At 40.9% G+C, this 21007-nt stretch overlaps 1 protein-coding gene across 1 annotated transcript in view; it reads right to left on the minus strand.

Moving 5' to 3' along the window:
• The window catches only part of mmaa (metabolism of cobalamin associated A), a 47310-nt gene extending 26672 nt beyond the window's left edge, over positions 1 to 20638 (minus strand). Inside the window, exons 1-3 of the mRNA XM_060827160.1 lie at positions 19984 to 20638; positions 4394 to 4516; positions 1320 to 1490 (exon numbers count right to left, since the gene is read on the minus strand). Of these exons, the coding sequence (XP_060683143.1) occupies positions 1320 to 1490; positions 4394 to 4516; positions 19984 to 20413 (724 nt within the window). The 5' untranslated portion in view covers positions 20414 to 20638. The remainder of the gene's footprint in view (positions 1 to 1319; positions 1491 to 4393; positions 4517 to 19983) is intronic.
• Positions 20639 to 21007: the final 369 nt, after the last annotated feature.

The following is a 21007-nucleotide window of genomic DNA, read 5'->3' on the forward strand; positions in this document are numbered from 1 at the left end:
CAAGTCACAAGTGTCATTGAATATTCCCACTCGCCTGGATGACTACAGCTCCAACAATACTCAAGACACTTGTCACCACTTCCACAAACATTTACTCCTCCATTACTGATGCTCAGTAGCAGCAATATGTATCACTTGTAAGATGTACTGCAGAAAATTGCCAAGGGTCCTTAGATAGTACATTCCAAAACCACTGCCATTACCATCTAGGTGGTGATACATGGCACACCATGGCTTGCAACTTGCCCTTCATGATCACTGGGTCAAGTTCCTGCAACTCTCTTCCTAATAGCATTGTGAGTCTAGCTACGCTAAATGGATTGTAGTTGCTCAAGACTACAGCCTTCTCAAGGACAACTTGGGATGGACATTAAATGCTGACTGAGCCAGCACATGCCATTATTGAATAAAAAATAATCACCTTGATACAGATAAAAAGTCTACAGTATACAGTTTCAGGCCAACTTGCAGCAGGAGGACCAAGTACACAAAAATAGGTTGCAAAACCAATAAATAGATGCTCATTCTCAGGTCCTTCATCTTTCTTTTTCCCAGGCTGTTGCTGATCTACACTGACTTCACCCATCCTTTTGTTGACCATATCCTGATCTCTCAAATGCAAACTATCAAACTGAAAGAATACAGATGCAAGTGCTATGATTGATTTTAAGTGTCAGTATCACTTGTACTTCAATGCTCTTTATATACAAGGTTTTGAGTTTTGTGACATGAAAAAGTTAAAACTTGTATGAAGTTTAGAAAGTCTCCATCCAACCTACCCAATTTCAGAACTGATTACCTCCATCCTGAGTAAACAAGGCAATTCAGAAGAACAATTAAATTCAACTCCATGCAGGACGCAAAGGCACCAATGCAGCCCTATTTGTTAAATGAGTCCTCAATTGAATAATTAAATGATAAAACATATATGTACATCTACCTACAATATAGGAAAGATGCAGTGGTTTGAAATAATCAATATAATTTTAATTAGACTTCAATCAATATCCCATCCACCAGTTCAATTAACTGTTGAACTTGTCTATTCATTGCTATTACATGATTATCACATTTTACATTTTTAAACCAGATTTTATAATCAACTCGTGAATGTTTTTATGAAAATCACAATGTATGTATTTGCTGAATGAAGTACCACTTTTACGGTTTGGTGCACTATAAATACAAAACATTTAATGATAGAAACGTGATATTGCAAGGGGCCAATTAAATAGAATGATTAATTCAGTTTCTACCGAAGAAATGACATGCATTTAGTACATGTTAAGATTTTCTAAAACAGTATGTATTAAACTTACCTACAGTCTCTACAAGAACTAGATCATATCCTGCCCCTTCACATAAAATAATAGTTTCATTTGTGGTTCTGGTTACTCCTCCCAACATTCCCGAAGTTGGTGATGGACGGATATAAGCATTCATATCCCTTGAAAGTTCAGCCATCCGTGTTTTGTCACCTAAGAGTGATCCTGAAAGTTGAAATGGCAAAATTAATATCAAATTATTCCGAGAAATATAATAATACCAATATGTTTGACACCATTCGAGAGTGTGTTGTAATTTTGAAATGTTCCAAATTTGAACATCATCATTTATTCCAGTAGAAAAATATTCCACACTTCAGTGTGACTTCATGACTAACAAATTTTAAAAACACCAACAGTGGATTAAAAAATTAGTAAAAGACCAGCAAGCTATCAAAGAAAAAAAACAAATTAACTAAAGGATCTTCTAACACAGGAGGATGATATTTGGCCTGTCAAGTCTCTCTACCAGTTCTTTGAAAACTGCAAATCAGCCCCATACTCAGTCCATCTCAGAATTCTTACAGTGCAGAAGAGACCATTCACCCATCAAGTCTGCACCAACTCTTCAAACAGCATCCCAACCCTGGATCTAAATCACTCTCACCTTCCAGTGTAAGGACCAAGAAAATCTCCTGGTGTTGATTGTAATTCGTCATTTATCAATGAGCTGCTGTCATTGCAAATTTCTTTATTGAAAGGAAAAAAGGGAAAAGCACTTTCAGAGACACTGAAATGGGCGAATTCTGACTGAAAGAAAAACAGTAACAAAAACATAAATTGCTGGAAAAGCTCGGCAGGTCTGGCACTATATGTGGAGAGAAATCAGGTAACGTTTTGGGTTCAATGACCCTTTCTCAGAAGGGAAAACAGTATCAACATGCAAACTATATTCCCTGATCAGCAAAGAACTGAAAGAGTGCAGAATGAATGGAAAGAAAATTCAATGACATCTGAGATCCCACGTGGCGCCAGACTTTTCCCTTCCTTACCAATTATACTTTGGCCGTGCCTTGTCTCTTTGTATATTGTTTGCATGTGTATAGCAATTTATAAAAAAGGGGGGAGGTAGGGTTTAAGCTCCCAGAGTTCAATGTGTAAGCCTAACAGATCAATCTGCAATCAGAACGCATACTGGAAATTGTTGTTTTATCTTTAAAAATTTCAGTTAGTTTCTTTCTTCATGTGCATGAAGATTAGAGTGGAACTTCTGAGATTGCTTGTGTCAGACCTCCATTTACACTAAATTTTTTTAAAATTCATTCATGGGAAATGAGTAACTGCTATCTGGACTAACAATTACTGCCCAAAGCAGGTGTTGGCGACTTACCTTTTTGAACTGAGGAACTTCAGACCTACAATGCCATCATAAAGAAAGTTCCAAGATTTTGACCAACAACACTGAAGTAACGGTATGTATTTACAAGTCAGGAAGGTGAGTGGCTAGGAGAGGAACTTGCAGGCAGCACTCCCATGCATCTGCTACCCTCATGCTCAGATATGTTAGTAGCTATGGCATTGGAAGTTGCTACCTAAAAGTCCTTGATGCTCCAGTGCATTAGCAGATTTTACTTGTAGATATGACAAAGCATGGGTGATGGAAGGAGTAGATGTGGTACTAGTCAAGTGGGCTGCTTTGTTCTGGATGGCATCAAGCCTGTAGAGTGTTGTTGAAGCTGTACTCATCCAATTCATCTGGGCAAGTGGGGAGTATTCCATCACACTGTTGAAATGTGCCTTATATAGATAAGTTTGGAGACTCAGGTGAGTTACTTACTGCAGGATTCCTAGCGTCTTATTTATTTATTTGGCCAGACTAGCTCAGTTTCTGGTCAATGTCGATCCCAGGATATGGACAGTGATTGCTTAGCGATGGTCATGCCACTGAACATTAAAAGGCTATCGTTATATTCTCTTGATGGAAATGGTCATTGCCTGGCATGCATGAGTCAAGTCCCAGTATGAAACGTGTTCATGTCTCACTGCATTTGGACATGGACTGCTTCAGGATCTGAGGAATTGCAAATGGTGCAGAACATTGCAGTGAACATCCTCCCCTGCTGGCCTTGTAATGGAGGGTAAGTCATTGATAAAGTAATAGAGGATAATTGGGCAGAGAACACCACCTTGAGGAATTCCTGTATGGACGTCATGGCGCAGAGATGACTGACCTCAACCATTTTCTTTTGTGCCAAGTATGACTCCAACTAGGGAGTTTTCTCCCAGATTCCCATTGACTCCAGTGTTGCTATGGCTCCTTGATGTCACACTCTGTCAAAAGTGCCATAATGTCACGGACAGTAACTCTCATCTCATCTTTGAAATGTAGCACATTTTCCCCATGTTTAAAATAAGGCTGTAATGAACTCAAGAGCTGAGCAGCCCTGCCAGAACCAAAACTGAGCATTAGTGAGCAGGGCAAGTGCTGTTTGGAGGCACTGTTAACAACATCATCTATTACCTTACTTAAGATTAAGAGTAGACTGTGAGGCGATAATTAGCCAAACTGAATTTGAACTGCTTTTTGTGTACAAGACACAACTGGGTACATATGTAGAAATTTGGAGGTAAGAGTCAACCTCATTGCTGTGGGTCTGGAGCCACATGCAGACTAGAACAGGTAAAGACGGCAGATTTTGTAAAAGGACATTAGTGAACAGAATAGGATCTTACAAACAACATCTACTTTCAGATTTTTATTGAATTCAAGTTTCACCATCTATAATGGTGGGAGTTAAACCGAGGCCCCCAGAACAATACCTGGTCTCTGGATTACTAGCCCAGTGAAAATACCTCTCCCTTCTTGATTATATGTGATATGTGAGAAGCAGTACTAATGTATGAGTCTGGCTCTCCCCTTAATTGAAAACATTATTGAGGCAGTAAACATGAACTATGAATTTTCATTTCTTCCCTCCACCTTTCAATTAGCTTCCCACGACCTGGGTAGTATCAGAAATTCCATTATTCAGACAGCATCTTCAACAAGAGCATTGCCTTATTAAGTCTACACTTCAACTTAATGGATTCCATTCACAAAAGATTAATAAATGCAACTTCACACTTACCCCCAGAGGTTCTTGAAGATGGATCAACAGCTAGAACAGCAACTTTATGACCCTTCCCTGTCAGCATCTTCCCAAACGTTTCAATAAACGTTGACTTTCCAGCACCAGGTGGACCAGACAGGCCTGAAGGGTAATAATTATAGTAAATTAGAAGTGGATTTCATTCACAGGTAGTTCTCAGATAACGTACGTTTTGATAGTGCAATTTGCTTTAACATTGCTGAGGAATTAAGGAATGGTATTTTTGAGAATGTTTACCTCTATTCGTGATAGCACAATTCCAGCAGTGAGCATCCTGCAAGCTTCATTCTGCGCATGCGCTGATGTTGGCACTAACGTCTCCATGCCATTCTGCGCATGTACAGACGTCAGCGCTGGTTTTGGTGCTGTCCTACACATGTGCCAATGCTCATGCCAAACTCTCCACGTATGTGCCGATTTCAGCCAGATTTCAAAGGTCTTGATGCCATTCTGCACATGCGCTGATGTTAGCCACCAACAAGGCAGTTTTCTGTGAGAAGTACTTTACAGAGAGCAGCTTTCTGAGAGAGATACACTGATCAGCTTCCAATGAAAGGTATACTACTGTGAGATTATCCCTTTTCTTGAAAAAAAAATGGAAGGGCATAATGACAATAATGTTAGCAAGAAGCATCCTGGTGATAAAATTGCAGGTTGTGAATGCAAAATAAAAGCTATAATACTGGAAGAGAAGCTAGATGTTGAAAAGCATTTTGAGCATAAAGAGAGAATGAGAGATTTAGGTCGCTTAACATGAGTGAGGGAGTCTACCTTACACACCATGATGACCCTCTGTCTCTGCATTAACAATATTTTTTAAATGTACTATCTTAAATTTACTTTGTTTCATTGATAAATATGATTTTTACTTTCATTCAGGCTGTCCTCCACTTTGTGTCAGACTTGAGTGATTTTTGAGCGATCGTGACTGATTCTTATTGTCGGTCTGCCCCAACCCCACTTTTCCCATAGGCTCTATTATTTTGTTTAAGCAAAGTTTTTCTGGAATGCAACTACAGTGTTACAGAAGAACAACTTGTACGTCACAATAATTTGTACAAGGCAAATTATTGCCTTGAAAAAGCACTAAATACCTGATATATGTGTCAGAGATATACTGGAAACTAAATTGCACAATCCTTTCAAATAAACTAAGATCCTTACAACTTTTAATTCATTATCCAGAAAAAAAATCGTTAGGAGAATTAGGAAAAAAAAATGTTGTTTCTCTTTAGGCTGGGCTAAGTGCTTTAATTGTGATAAGTATGCACTTTGTATAAATCTTTTTACATGAATTAGATTGCACACAAGTCTGGATTATCTTTTATTATCAATTGACTTCAAGATATAAAGTTTAAAAAATAGAAACACAATGGCAGGCAATTCAAATCTTGCCAATTTCCAAGAAAATCTGACTACAGAAACAACAATAGATAAGACCCTCATGTTGGAGAAATTGGATTTTAATACTGGAAAATTTCCTGTGGACTGTTAGCACATGGAATATATTCACTAATTGTTAGTGACGTATAAGAACCCAAATATAAGAACACCACAACACATGAGGACAGGTTGAATAGACATTAGTCTAGCAAATGGACCATAAGATGGGAAAATGAGAAATTGTGTCATGACTAATAAAAATCTCAATGGAAAACAACAGCAGAATTTCAAGATATAGAAGGATCTAGATGTTCTAGAATATTATTCACAAAAGTTAGTATGCAAATACAAACAATTAAAAAGCTCTTGATTGCACTACATAATACCTTGTATTAAAAGAGGAATTTAATACGAAGTGGAGGATATTGTGCTTTAGTTTTACCAGGGCATTTTAGAACATAAAACACTACAGCGTAGTACAGGCCCTTCAGCCCTTGATGTTGCATCGATCTGTGAAACCAATCTGAAGCCCATCTAACCTACACTATTCCATTTTTGTCCATATGTCAATTCAAAGACCACTTAAATGCCAGTAAAGTTGGCAAGTCTACTATTGTTGCAGGCATTGTGTTCCAAGCCCATACTACCCCGAATAAAGAAACTACCTTTGACATCTGTCCTATATCTATCATCCCTCAATTTAAAGTTATGTCCCCTTCTGTTAGCTATCACCATCTGAGGAAAGAGGCTCTCACTGTCCAGCCTATCTAACCCTCTGATCATCTTATGTTGCAATTAAGTCATCTCTCAACCTTCTTCTCTCTAACCTAAGAGTTCCTAGGAGAAAAAAGACACACCCAGATACAATCATGAATAGATAAATCAGAAACTAAAACTAAATACTTAAAGGATTTGACAGGATGGATACACAAAGCATATTTCCCCTAGCTGGGACGTCTAGAATCAGGGGTCAGTCTCTCAGAATAAGACAACTGAAACGAGGAGGAATTCCTTTGCTCAGAGAAGGGGGAATTCTTCATCCAGAGGACAGTAGAAACTCAATCATTATTATTTGCTCTCAAGATAGACATTTCTAGATTTCTAGGTACTAACAACATCAAGAGATACAGTGATTGTGTGGGATATGATGCTGTGTTCATGATCATCTGTTATCAAGAATCGTGGAGCAGCCTCAAGGGACTCAATTATCGACTGCTCCTATGTTCCCATGTTTTGGAGCAGACAATCTGGACAGGTGCATCTCCAAAAGGCCTAGACCAGCATCTTGATGGAGGGACTTTCTAGTGGATTGGATAGAATTTAAACTAGATAGTCAGGTGGATGAATGGAAACCTGAATGTGTATAAAGTTTAAAAATGTGTTGCTGGAAAAGCGCAGCAGGTCAGGCAGCATCAAAGGAACAGGAGAATCGACGTTTCGGACATAAGCCCTTCTTTAGGATTGAGGAGCGTGTGCCAAGCAGGCGAAGATAAAAGGTAGGGAGGAGGGACTTGGGGGAGGGACGTTGGGAATACAATAGGTGGAAGGAGGTTAAGGTGAGGGTGATAGGCCGGAGAGGGGGTGGGGGCGGAGAGGTCGGGAAGAAGATTGCAGGTCAAGAAGGCGGTGCTGAGTCTGAGGGTTGGGACTGAGAAAAGGCGAGGGGAGAGGAAATGAGAAAGCTGGAGAAATCTGCATTCATCCCTTGTGGTTGGAGGATTCCGAGGCAGAAGATGAGGCTGTCTTCCTCGAGAGGTCATGTTGCCATGGTCTGGCGATGGAGGAGGCCAAGAACCTGGATGTCCTTGGCGGAGTGGGAGGGGGAATTAAAGTGTTTAGCCACAGGAAATTGTGGTCTTTGAATAACCCAGATAGCCTCCTTCTTCAAAGACCGCAATTTCCCCTCAGATGTGGTTGTCGACGCTCTCCACTGCATCTCCTCCACTTCCCGCTCCTCCACCCTTGAACCCCGCCCCTCCAATCGCCACCAGGACAGAACCCCACTGGTCCTCACCTACCACCCCACCAACCTACAGATACATCGTATCATCCTTCGTCATTTCCGCCACCTACAAACAGACCCCACCACCAGGGATATATTTCCCTCCCCACCCCTATCAGCGTTCCGGAAAGACCACTCCCTCCGCGACTCCCTCGTCAGATCCACACCCCCAACCAACCCAACCTCCACTCCCGGCACCTTCCCCCGCAACCGCAAGAAATGCAAAACTTGCGCCCACACCTCCCCCCTCACTTCCCTCCAAGGCCCCAAGGGATCCTTCCATATCCGTCACAAATTCACCTGCACCTCCACACGTCATTGGCCTCCAGGTGCAGTAAATGGCTGCCTACTTGTGGAACATTCAGAGAACACCTCTGGGACATCCACACCAACCAACCCAACCGCCCCGTGCCTGAACACTTTAACTCCCCCTCCCACTCCACCAAGGACATGCAGGTCCTTGGCCTCCTCCATCGCCAGACCATAGCAACACGATGCCTGGAGGAAGAGCGCCTCATCTTCTGCATAGGAACCCTCCAACCACAAGGGATGAATGCTGATTTCTCCAGCTTTCTCATTTCCCCTCCCATTACCTTTTCTCATTCCCAACCCTCAGACTCAGCACCGCCTTCTTGACCTGCAATCTTCTTCCCAACCTCTCCGCCCCCACCCCCTCTCCGGCCTATCACCCTCACCTTAACTACCTTCCACCTATTGTATTCCCAATGCCCCTCCCCCAAGTCCCTCCTCCCTACCTTTTATCTTAGCCTGCTTGGCACACCCTCCTCATTCCTGAAGAAGGGTTTATGCCCGAAATGTCAATTCTCCTGTTCCTTTGATGCTGCCTGACCTGCTGCGTTTTCCAGCAACACATTTTTAAGCTCGGATCTCCAGCATCTGCAGTCCTCACTTTCTCCTGAATGTGTATAAAGAAAGAGAACCAAAGCTGGAACAGAAAACACAAAATGAACAACTGAACATGGAAGATCGATGTTTGAAATGGACAAGAGAGCTTTTTAGTGATTAGTAATATATTTCAATTCAAGGATTCTTAAAAGTCAGAATGCCCTTTAATGCGGCCATGGATGGATACTAAAATATATCAAAGCTATTGTTGAAATGTGGCTCAATAAAGAACAGGAATAGTAATACAAAAATCTTTGTTGCAGAATGTGCAAAAGTGGTAAAATGTAAGATAAAAAACTGGTAAAATTCATCAAAATAATCATGGATATGAGAAGAGATGATAAGCTAGAAGGAGCATGAAATGAGTCTGACTTGAACTGAAGAACAAAACAAAAAAGAGCCATCACTCTGCTGAGAATACAGAATAGATCTCTAATAGATTGAGGTACCACAGAAAACATTTAAGCAAATTTCAGAGAAGTGTAGAAAAGAATGGTCATAATAGCAGATGATCTCTATCACACAGATTTGAATTGGGAGAAAATCTGCAGCAAAGTGGAATGTCTCATCCCAGCACTTGATAGTCAGGGGAAGTGCTTTTACACAGCCAAACAAATGGAGATATTTCTGGTTAGCCATGTGAAAGAAAGAAAGTTAATTACCAATGCTCACAGTAACTCCAGACTATAACATATGCAGAAGTGCACGTGACATCAGCAATTCAGGCTTCAAAAGATCCATAACACCATTACCAATGCGAACTTGGAAGAATTCTGTGTAAAAAGGTATTAAGGTGCAGATCTCAAAATACATTGGAGTGAACATCTTCAGCCAGTATACATTAAGCTCATTACAAGAAAGGGTGGATCTGGATTTGTTTTTGGGGCAGATCGAAAAGAAAATCAATAGTAGAGTGCTTAGTAAAGGTGATCATAATTCAGTTAGATTTAAATAAAGTTATGAACAAGATAGAAATAGGTCAATAGTAAAAAAAACTAAATCGGAGACAGGCCAATTTTATTAAGCCGAAATATGAGGTGGTGAAATTGGACTGGGAACAGCTACTTGAAGATAAGTCCATTTCAGAATAATAGGGGATATTCAAACAGCACATAAAGGATCCCACAATGAAAAGGGGAAACAACCTTTCTGCATCTACCCTGCAGGTAAGACTCTCAACTTCAGATATGCCTGGATTTTAAAGAGTATTTAGAGTAGGGATAGGCAGGAAAGGAAATTTTGTATCAGTTCCAAAACTTAGAAAGCATAAAGTGTCAGACTCAAATTAAAAAGAAATTACAAAAATTAAGAGTGGGGGTAAAAAATATTTGGCAAATAAAGCATAAGGTTTTATTAATATAGAGATAAAACATAACCAATACAAGAGTACGGCTAATTGGAGACCAAAGGTTAACTTTTATGGAAGAGGTGGGCAGTGTTCGTAATAAATAGTTTGTTTCTATTACTACAGAAGACGAGTAAACAGACATTTTAGTTCAGGATAATGAAATGAAATTGAATAAACCTTGCAGGTGTATAAACCACCAGGACCAGGTGAAATGTATCTCAAGTTATTAAGGAAAACATGGAATTAAAAGAAGCTGATCATTATTTTAAAGTCCTTTCGAGATATAGGCAAGGTGCCAGAGGACTGCTAACAAAATAAACTGTGAGAAGGGATTACCAAACAATTACAAATCACTCAGCCTAAACCCTGTGACAAAACATTGGAAAGAAAATTCTGAAACACAGTACAATACCCAAATAATTAAGGACAGTTAGCACGCATAATAGTTGATAAAGGATGGTCACACCTAGCTAACTGGATTGGAGCTAACAAAAACAGATGATGATGGCAGTGCATTTAATATGGTATGGCATACATGGACCTTAGCAAGATTTCATCAATGTCCTGCATGGCTAACCACTCAGAGAAGTACAAGTTCAAAGGATTCAAGGGCAAGTAATTGTTAATATTTAAATTGGCTCAGTGACAAGAGGTAGTGGAGAGTTATAGTCAACTAACGCTTTGCTTAACTGGAAGGTCATTTCCAGTGGAATGCCATACAGTTCAGAATTGGGTTCCTTTTATTTTGGTAGATGGATGTGCTTTGGACATAAATGTTGGGGGCAAGATGAACATATTTATTGATTAGATGGAAATTGCCCACAAGAATGATGGTGAGCAACAAAAAGCAATAGACCACAGGAAGTGAGCAATGTACCAATCAGATGGTTAGAACGGTGGCAAATGTATTTCAATCCAGAAAAGTGAAATTAATGCATTTAAGAGAATATTCGGAGGAAGGGAATAGATTTAAATATGGGACTTCTGAAGAGTGCGAATTATGAACCAGTGAATAGAGCAGACTATAAGGAAAGTAAGTGATGATGGCAGTGAGGGAGTCAGCAGAAGTGACATTCAGCAGAGGCGACATTCAGCAGAGGCCTAAGTTCAGACTGGAGGGGGAAATGATGTTGCTGCATGTGGTTTGAGAGGGTAACAGGATGCTGAAGGAAATAAACAACCAATCATAGGCCAGCTGGCTTACCAAGTTATTGGGAAAATGCCCAATATTAAGTTTTAATAGCAGGAAATTTCAAAATACATAATGTCAACAGTCAGCATGGCTTCACAAAGGGGAATTAATGCATGACAAATTTAGAAGAATGCTTTGAGATACTAACAAGCAAAATACAAAAAGTGGAAACAACTGAAGAGAATATATTGGAATTTTCAAAAGCATTTTATAAGTGTTGGGATAAGGGGGGCATTTTCAGGATGAGTCGAAAAGGGTGGAGCTAGAAAAACACAGCAGGTCAGACAGCACCCGAGGAGGAGAGTCGATGTTTCGGGCATCAGGAATAGCAAAGTGCAAGTAACAGAGAACCACAGGGATTTGTGCTAAGGCCACGTTTACTTAAAACATGTGGCTTTGATAAGGAATGTGGAGTACACAAAAATAAATGGAAAAGCAAATGGTAAGGATGACTCGGTCTGCGGAGTTAAGCAAATGAGCAAAACTGAAAAATGTGTTGCTGGAAAAGCGCAGCAAGTCAGGCAGCATCCAAGGAGCAGGAGAATCGACGTTTCAGGGAAGAAGAGCTGCGCTTTTCCAGCAACACATTTTTCAGCTCTGATCTCCAGCATCTGAAGTCCTCACTTTCTTCCAAATGAGCAAAAGGTTGGCACATAAAACTCTACACTTACACAGGAAAAATTGAGGACCTGAATATATTTAAATGGAGAAACACTGCAGAAAGCAACAGCACAGAGGGATTTGGGAGTCCTTGCGCATAAATTATAATAAACTAGCACACAAATAGAGCAAGCAATAAGGAAAGTAAATGGCATGATGGCCTTTAATTCAAAGGAAACTCAATTTAGTAGCAAGGAGGTCTTCCTAAAACTAGGCAGATCATAGTTGGAATACAGTGAACCATTTTGGACCATTTATCTAAGTGAAGATACAGTGGCTTTGGAGGCAGTCCAGCACTAGGCTGTTCTGAGGAAAGGTCACCCGACCCAAAACATTAACTGATTTCTCTTCACAGATGCTGCCAAATGCGATGAGCTTTTCCAGCAACTTCTGTTTTTGTTTTGTTACACTGATCCCAGCTTTGGAGGAAATGTGAAGAAGTTGAGCAATTTGTATCTGTGCTGAAAATGTGTTACTGGAAAAGCGCAGGAGGTCAGGCAGCATCCAAGGAACAGGAGAATCGACGTTTCGAGCATAAGTCCAAGATTCCTGAAGAAGGGCTTATGCCCGAAACGTCGATTCGCCTGTTCCTTGGATGCTGCCTGACCTGCTGCACTTTTCCAGCAATACATTTTCAGCTCTGATCGCCAGCATCTTTAGTCCTCACTTTCTCCTCCAATTTGTGTCTGCACCTATTTGAATTTAGAAGAATGAGACAGGGTTATTGAAATATACAAAATTGTTACTGGGACTTGACAGGGTAGATGCAGAAACTCTGCTTTTGGGAGAGTTTAGAACTGAAGAGTGTAATTTGAGAACGAGGACTTGCACTTTTAAGATAGCCATGAGGAAGAACTGCTTCTCAGTGGTCGTGAATCTGAGAGATTCTTTACTGCAAAGTGCTTTAAAAGCTGGATCATTAATAAGACAGGGTAAGTGACTGAAGTAATAGTAGGGGAACACTTTGGGTATAATGATCACAATCAATTCTATTTGTTTTAAAACAGTGGTGGAGAAGAATAAGCCTTCAATAAAAATTAAAGCTTTTAACTGGAGTAAGGCAAATTTAATGGCATGAGACAAGCACATTAAAAAGTTGATTGGAGTAGACTGTTTGATGGTTGATAAGTGGGAGTCTTTCAAAAGTATGGTAACGAGAGTTCAGAGTTATTATGTTCCTGTTAGAGTGAAAGGTAAGGCTGGTTGGATTAGAGAACAATGGACAAATAAAGTATTGAAATATTAGATTAGATATAGACAGCGACATTCAAATTAATTTCTTAGAAAAGTATAAAGAGTGTAGGGGAATTCTTAAGAGGGAGATCAGGAAGGCAAAGAGAGGATATGATGTAGCCTTTGCAAAGAAGGTTAAGGATAATCCAATAAGATTACAGTAAGTACACTAACAGCAAGAGAGCAGAGAGAGCGAGCAGAGAGGGAGTTGGCCCTCTTAAAGATCAAAGAGGTCACCTTTGTGTTGAACCTCAGAAGATGGGAGAGATAATAAATGAATATTTCACATCTGTTTTTACTGCGGAGAAAGAAATGGAGGCTAGAAACAGTTCACATTACAGAAGTGGCAAGTCCTAGTGTTTTAGAAAATATAAAAGTGGATAAATCTCAAGGACCAAATCTAGAGTATCCCAGATATTGTAGGAAATTAAGGAAGAAATTACAGAGCCCTTGCAGAAATATTTGTATAATCTATAACTAAGGGTGAGGTGTTGGAGAACTAGAGAGTGGCTAATGTTGTGCTTTTAAGCATGAAAGGAGAAGCCTGGGAACTATGGACCTGTGAACCTGACATCGGTGGTGGGTAGGTATTGGTGGCAATTCTGAAAGATAGAATTTATGCGCATTTGGAGAGGCAAGGAATGATTACAGACAGTCAACATGGTTTTGAGAAAGGGAAATTACATCACACAAACTTAAGTGAATTTTTTTTTAAGTAACCAAGATAATGGATGAGGGCAGAGAAGTAGACATTATTTACTTGGACTTTAGTAAAGCATTTGACGAAGTTCTGCATGGTAGACTAATTAGTAAAGTTAGATCACATGGGATTCAGGGTGAGCATGCCAACTGGATACAAATTGGCTTAATGGCAGGAGACAGGGTGGCGGTGAAGGCCTGTGATCAGCCGTATTCTACAGGGAACTGTGCTAGCTCCACTTTTGTTTGTCATTCATATAAATGATTTAGATGAGAATATAGAAAGCATGGTTAGTAAGTCTGAAGATGACATCAAAATTGGTGGTATAATCGTCAATGAAGGTAGATATTTAAGATTACAAAGACATCTTGATCAGTTAGGTTAATGAGCTGAAAAGTGGCAGATAGAGTTTAATTTGGACAAATGCAAGGTACTTCATTTTGGTAAACCAAACAAGGACAGGACTTATACAATTAAAAGTAGAGCCTTGGGAACGCTATAGAACAGACAGACCTACAGGTTCAGGTCCATAATTCTTTGAAGTTTCCATCACATATAGATAGGGCAGTTAAAAAGTACAGTAGCACGCCTGCCTTCCTCACTCAGATCTTGGAGTATAGGAGTTAGGATGTTATGTTGAGATTGTGCAGGACATTGGTGAGGCCTCCTCTGGAGTACTGTGTCGAGTTCTGGTCATCTTGTTCTAGAAAGAATATTAAGTTGAGAGAGAGTTCAGGACATTATAACTAGGATGCTACTGGCATTGGGAGAGTCTGAGTTATAAGGAGAGGCTGGGACCTTTTTCACTGGTGCTTAGGAAGTTTAGGGGTGACCTCAACAGGTTTATAAAATCATGAAAGGTATAGATAAAGTGAATGGGTAGGTGTCTTTTCCCTAGGCTGGGGGATTTCAAGACAAGAGTCATGTTTTTAAGGTGAGAGGAAAAAGATTTTAAAAATACATAAGGAGCATCTTTTTATACAGAGTGGTTTGTAAGTGGAATGAATTTCCAAAGAAATTAGTGGATGTGGCAGTTATAAATTTTTAAAAGCATTTGGATAAAGTAAATGAGTAAGAAATGTTTGGAGGGATATGGGCCAAGTGCAGGCAGGTGGGACTGTTTAGTGTGGGATTATGATGGACTGGTTGAGGTGAAAGGTCTGTTTCTATACTGTATGACTAACAGATTTGGACAAAATTTTTAATCAGTAAGAGAATCAAGGGTTTTCGAAAAAAGGCAGGAAGATGAAGTTTGGATCATCAGATCAATCATGCTCACACTGAATGCCAAAGGAGACTTGATGAGCTGAATAGCCTATTTCTGCTACTAGATCCTGCTGTCTTACACATGAGGGGAGGAGGCCACCTCCAGATGGGCATGGGTGGAAAAGAGGCTGCTGCTAAGCAGGCACCAGCAGAGCTGACTGCCATAAGTCTAGCTTGGGCAGAGGAAGCTGCAAGATGGCCGAGGGATAAGTGAGCTACAAAGATGAGAAGAGGATACTGCAATGGATAGAGAATACTTTTTAAACCCATGAACAAAGGAATGCTGTGCTGTCTGGATTCCAAGAAAAAAAATTAATCACTAAAATCATGAATTCCTTGCAAATAAATATGGAATCTCCAGTTTAGATTGCATATTTTCAAGTACACTTAGGAAAAATAAAAGGCAAATATCCCATTGTAATTGTTGGTGGTTAAATTTAAATCAATGTATGATAAAAAGTCTGTCTGATTTAAAATGTTCCATCTTTGTGGAAAAGAAATGTGACTTAATTAGCTGTGACCTTACTGGTTTATACAAGGTATGATTACATTGATAGTTTTTTTCCTGCGTTTAACCATATATCAACTATTTGACTAAAAGTCCTTGTTGTTAAGTTACATCTGCTGTCTTGTACCGATTTAAAAACTGTAGTATATCGGAAATTAATGTTTTCATTCTGTGCTGCAGCTTTAAGAGACAATTGATTTATTGGAATAGTATGAATTTCTTCTAATTCTGTTCCTGAGCAACTTCAAATCCCCTATAAATCAGCACAACTACAGAAGGTATCATTACTATATGACTACATCACCTAACAAATGAGTTTGCAACAATGATAAAGAGGAGTCCCTAAAAGATCAAAATCTGAAATCCCAAGAGGAGCCCTCAAAAATAAAAACATTGACCACTGGAGAATTGAGTATATTAATGACAAAATTGGCCAGAATCACAATAGTTGCAAAACAGGACACCATCTTCAGTGAGTCTCTGAATGAAGCACTGGTGGTGTAGCCCACTTTCTATTTATATGTTTGAGTTTCCTAGGGTTGGTTATATCAGTTCCTGGTGTGACATCATTTCCTATGGTGATGTTGCTTTTTCCAGTTCTTTTTCTCAAGGGATGGTAAATGGGATCCAAGTCAATATGTTTGTTGATAGAGTTCTGGTTGGAATGCCATGCTTCTAGGAATTCTCATGCGTGTCTCTATTTGGTTGTCCTAGGATGGATATGTTGTCCCAGTGGTATCCTTCCTTATCCATATGTAAGGATACTAATGAGAGTGGGTCATGTCTTATTGTGGCTAGTTGATGTTCACATAAACTGGTGCCTAGTTTTCTGCCTGTTTGTCCAATGTAGTGTTTGTTATAGTTCTTGCAAGGTATTTTGTAAATGACATTAGCTTTACTTGTTGTCTGTGTAGGGTCTTTCAAGTTCATTAACTGCCGTTTTAGTGTGTTGATGGGTTTGTGGGCTACCATGATGCCAAGGAGTCTGAGTAGTCGAGGAGTCTTTTCCAAGATGTCTTTGATGTCGGGGGAGCGTGGCTAGAATTTTTAGACATGTTGTGTCTGCTTGAACGTACCTTCCAGCTCAGAGAACAAACCTACATCCAGAACCTCATCCTGAGCTATAAATCCTCTCAAAGCTCGCTAACAGGAAGCCAATTAGGCAACCATATCTGGTGCCACTCCCTGGTTTTCTCCTCATAGCATCTTCATGTTATAAGTCTGCCAACTGAGCAGAGGGATTTGTTCTCAGACGTTTCGTCACCATACTAGGTAACATCATCAGCGAGCCTCTGATGAAGCGTTGATGTTCTGTCCTGCTTGCTTGCTATGTATGTTTATGCTGCTTAGCAAGCAACAATCTGCTCCATTTTCTAACACTTGGCCCATGCCCTGAATTCTATGGCATTTCAGATATTCACCGAAACATTTCACAAGTGTTCCCAACTATACCATCCTTTCTGGCAATGAATTCCAAATAATGTTCATCTTCTAGGTGAATTTCTTTCTTCCTCAAAACCCCCCTCAACACTCCCCTCAACATTCTGGCCCTCACATTAAATCTATGCACCTGGATACTGATCCTTCAGAAAAAGGAAGGCTTCTTCCCATCAGTGTCTCTCATAATTTTCAACACTTCAATCTCAGCCTTATCTGTTCCAAGGAAAACAAGCATTGTCTATCTACTCACTCTTCATAGTTGTGACACTACAGCCAAAGTAACATCCTGGTTTACCTGTTCTGCACCCTCACAACATGTTTTATATACATCTTTAATCTCCTCTGAACATTCTGCACCATGGAAAATAGCCCAAACTTCTGCCATCTTACGTAATTGAAGTCCATCACCCCGGAATCATTGCTGTTAAGGCTGTAATTATGATCATTACCACTGGATGGAGCAATAAACATGCACACACGGGGATAGAACCGCACTGCAACGAGAATCCCAGCAACAGCTACTGATCACAAACATGGAAATGTATTGGTCCTTTCACCCAGGGACTCCAGCAAGATAATATTTATATAATGACAAAATGCATAACCTGGGATCAGATAAATGATACTATTTTATAAGTCGAACTGCAGAACTGCCACATTCTACATAAAAGGTAACCTAGGTAGCATCATTCCTTTACATGATCCAATTTGTACTATGTTCTTATAGAAACTGGAGAAATAAAAATACAGTGCCATATGTTTTAAAAAATCTAAAACAAAGGTGTGGTAGTTTGCACTTGTACCAATGTCACTGCACATGGTGACAACAGCAGCATATGTGCAGGTAAATATCAATGCTTATTACAACCAGCTGACATCAACAGCCTCATCTGTACGTGTCAGTGGTCACTTCAGCAGTCAAAGTAATGGCTCCATTTTGTGACTCTTTTCTGCATTCTAATGACTTCACATCTTTCCTGAAGTGCGATGCTAAGAACTGGACACAACATGCTGATTAAGGTCAAACCAGTATTTTACACATTGTCAGCCTAATTACAGCTTTCTGACGCTTTTAATGAAGTGCAGAATGCTGAAGCATTTTCAATGCATTCTGATACACTATCAAACGACCCAGGTTTCTCTATTTCCGTATGCCTTTTAGAATTGTACTCTGTACTTTACATCCACATTCCTCTGACCAAAATGCAACACTTAACACTTCTGTGCATCAAACTTTATCTGCCACTGAGTTCACCCATTTCACCAGTTAATGTCCTTTTGAAGGTTTAAAAATACTCCTTACTGATCATAATCCTTCCAACTGTCATATCTGCAAATTTTGAAATTATGCTATGTACACCAGTTATCTAGATCATTAAACGTATAGGAAGAACCACTGGTATTCTTGATGAACTGCTTATGCCTGAAACGTTGACTCTCCTGCTCCTCAGATGCTGCCCGACCTACTGTGCTTTTCCAGCACCACACTTTTTGACACTGTTGCCAGTCATTCAGCCAATTTTGTATCCGTGACACTACTGTCCTGTTTATTTCAGGAACATAAGGATGTAGAATGTTGACAAGTTGGCTCACTGAGTCTGATCTGTCATTTAATATCTTCATGGCTGATATGAGAATCCTCAATTCTACTTTCCTGTCTTTTCTTTAATCCTCGATTAAAACCTCAGTTTTGACACTACTGAAATATTCTGTCTTGACAGCTCTATTTAGTAAAGAATGCCTCAGATTCACAAATTTCAAGAAATCCCTCTTCATTTTTATCTCCAATGGGTGACTCTTTACTCGGGTTCTCTCTCTGGGTTTAGATTCTCCCTCAAAAGGAGAAAACAACCTCAGTATCTATCTCATCAAGCAAACAAAGAATCTTTTTTATTTCAGTAAGGTCTCTTATTCTTCTAAATTCAAATAAGTATAAGCGCACATAGAAGAAAGTGAGGACTGCAGATGCTGGAGATCAGAGTCAAAAAGTAAGGCGCTGGAAAAGTACAGCAGGTCAGGCAGTATGAGGAGCAGGAAAATCAATGTTTCATGCATTAGGAATGACGAAGGGCTTATGCTCAAAACATCAACTCTCCTGCTCCTCGGATGCTGTCTAAGGCCCAACATAGTCGGCACAGTGGCTAGCACTACTGCCTCACAACATCAGGGTCCCAGGTTCGATTCTAACCTCAGGCGACTGTCAGTGTGAAGTGTGCACATTCTCCCAGTGTCTGCGTGGGTTTCCTCCCACAGTCCAAAGATGTGCAGGTCAGGTGAATTGGCCATGTTAAATTGCCCAATGTTAGGTGCATTAGTCAGAGGGAAATAGGTGTGGCTGGGTTACTGTTTGGAGGGTCGGTGTGGACTGGTTGGGCTAAAGTAGGGAATCTAATCTAATAATCGAACTCTCAAAAAATCTCTTCATAGAAATCTAGTAATCTACTTGAGGTGACAACTGTGGTCAGAAACCTGTTTCGCACCACTTTACCAAACACAAAATAAAAGAGATTTTTAAGCTCTGAAGCAAACAGTACAGTTCATCCAGTACTTTCTACGTGGAATAAAGATGCTAAAAAGGGAAAGGTAATTGAGCTGTATGGAGCTATGGAGGGTCCACCCATTTCAGTTACGAGAAATATCAATAACCAGGAAGCAGAGATTTAAAGTAATTGAAAGGAAGACTGAAGGAGTGTGCTGCAGGGTCATGATCACGTTGGTAAAGACAGAAAGCCTGGTCACATTTGAAAGCACTTCTGAAATCGATAACCTTGAGTCGGGGACCAAGCTTTGGAAAGTGAGACTCAGGCTGCGTTATGTTTGCGCCTATTGAAACAGTAATAATGAGCCGAATGACTTCCTCCGTGATAAGTTTTTTTTTCCCCCATTTATATTCGCATTCTCCGTCAGCGAAAGGCGGAGAGCGGTACTGACCCACTCTGAAGGACAGCGGCTTCCCTCCATTCGGACGCTCTCGCTCCTTCTGACAGGTCAGTATTCTCTGCAGCAGCAGCCGGGCCAAGCACTTCTTGTGTTTGTGAGACGACTCCACCAGGGTGATCGCCTCCGCCAGGCAGGCTCTCTGTCCGCCCAGCAATCCGTCCAGCAGCCGGTCAAGCAGCTGCCTCTCCCAGTCGGAGAGGGTCTCGGCCAACAGCAGCTGCTCTCCCGCCAACACGGCTCCGCTGCTCCGGCGCCTGCACTGCGCTCGAGCTGGCTGCCAGCGCGCGGCCTCCGACTGCTCCCCAGCAGTGCCCATCCGGGACACCGGGTTCAGGCACGCGGAGCCAGCACGCGCCGAACTCAAACTCCTGGGCGCCGCGAGACTCCAACGGCTCTTGCACAACAGCCGCGCCGCCAACATCCTTCACAGGAAGGCGGAGACCACCGAGTTCCCGGCTTACACCTCCTCCAGCAGGTCTTTCGTTTCCATTTCTTCCTTACACTTTTGGGTGCGGGGAAACAACGAGGCCCACGTATCTTAACCCGACTGAACTTTAACCCCTAGTCGGTCACTACATTGGAAAACAATGAAACACCAAGAGGTCGGTGGAGGGAAGGTAACCCAGTGTGACCTGTCCGTGAGCGGTTCCGGGGCACGCACTCCACTTCCCTTCACGCGTGCGCATTGGCCAACACTTTTTATCCCGGCATCGAATTTTTATGGAAACTTAGATCATTAACTCAGGCAGAAATCTCGGCCTTTTCTCGTTGGAACGGCGAAGGATATGGGGTGACTTGATAGAGGTTTATAAGATGATCAGAGGAATAGATAGAGTAGACAGTCAGAAACCTTTCCCCCCCCGGGTACAACAGTGTGTTACAAGGGGACATAAATTTAAAGTGAAGGGTGGAAGGTATGGGGGGGGGGGGGGAGAGAATGTCAGGGGTAGGTTCTTTACCCAGAGAGTGGTGGGGGCATGGAATGCGCTGCCCGTGGGAGTGGTAGAGTCAGAAT

The sequence above is a fragment of the Hemiscyllium ocellatum genome, chromosome 1, assembly GCF_020745735.1.
Source record: "Hemiscyllium ocellatum isolate sHemOce1 chromosome 1, sHemOce1.pat.X.cur, whole genome shotgun sequence".
Taxonomy (NCBI): domain Eukaryota; kingdom Metazoa; phylum Chordata; class Chondrichthyes; order Orectolobiformes; family Hemiscylliidae; genus Hemiscyllium; species Hemiscyllium ocellatum.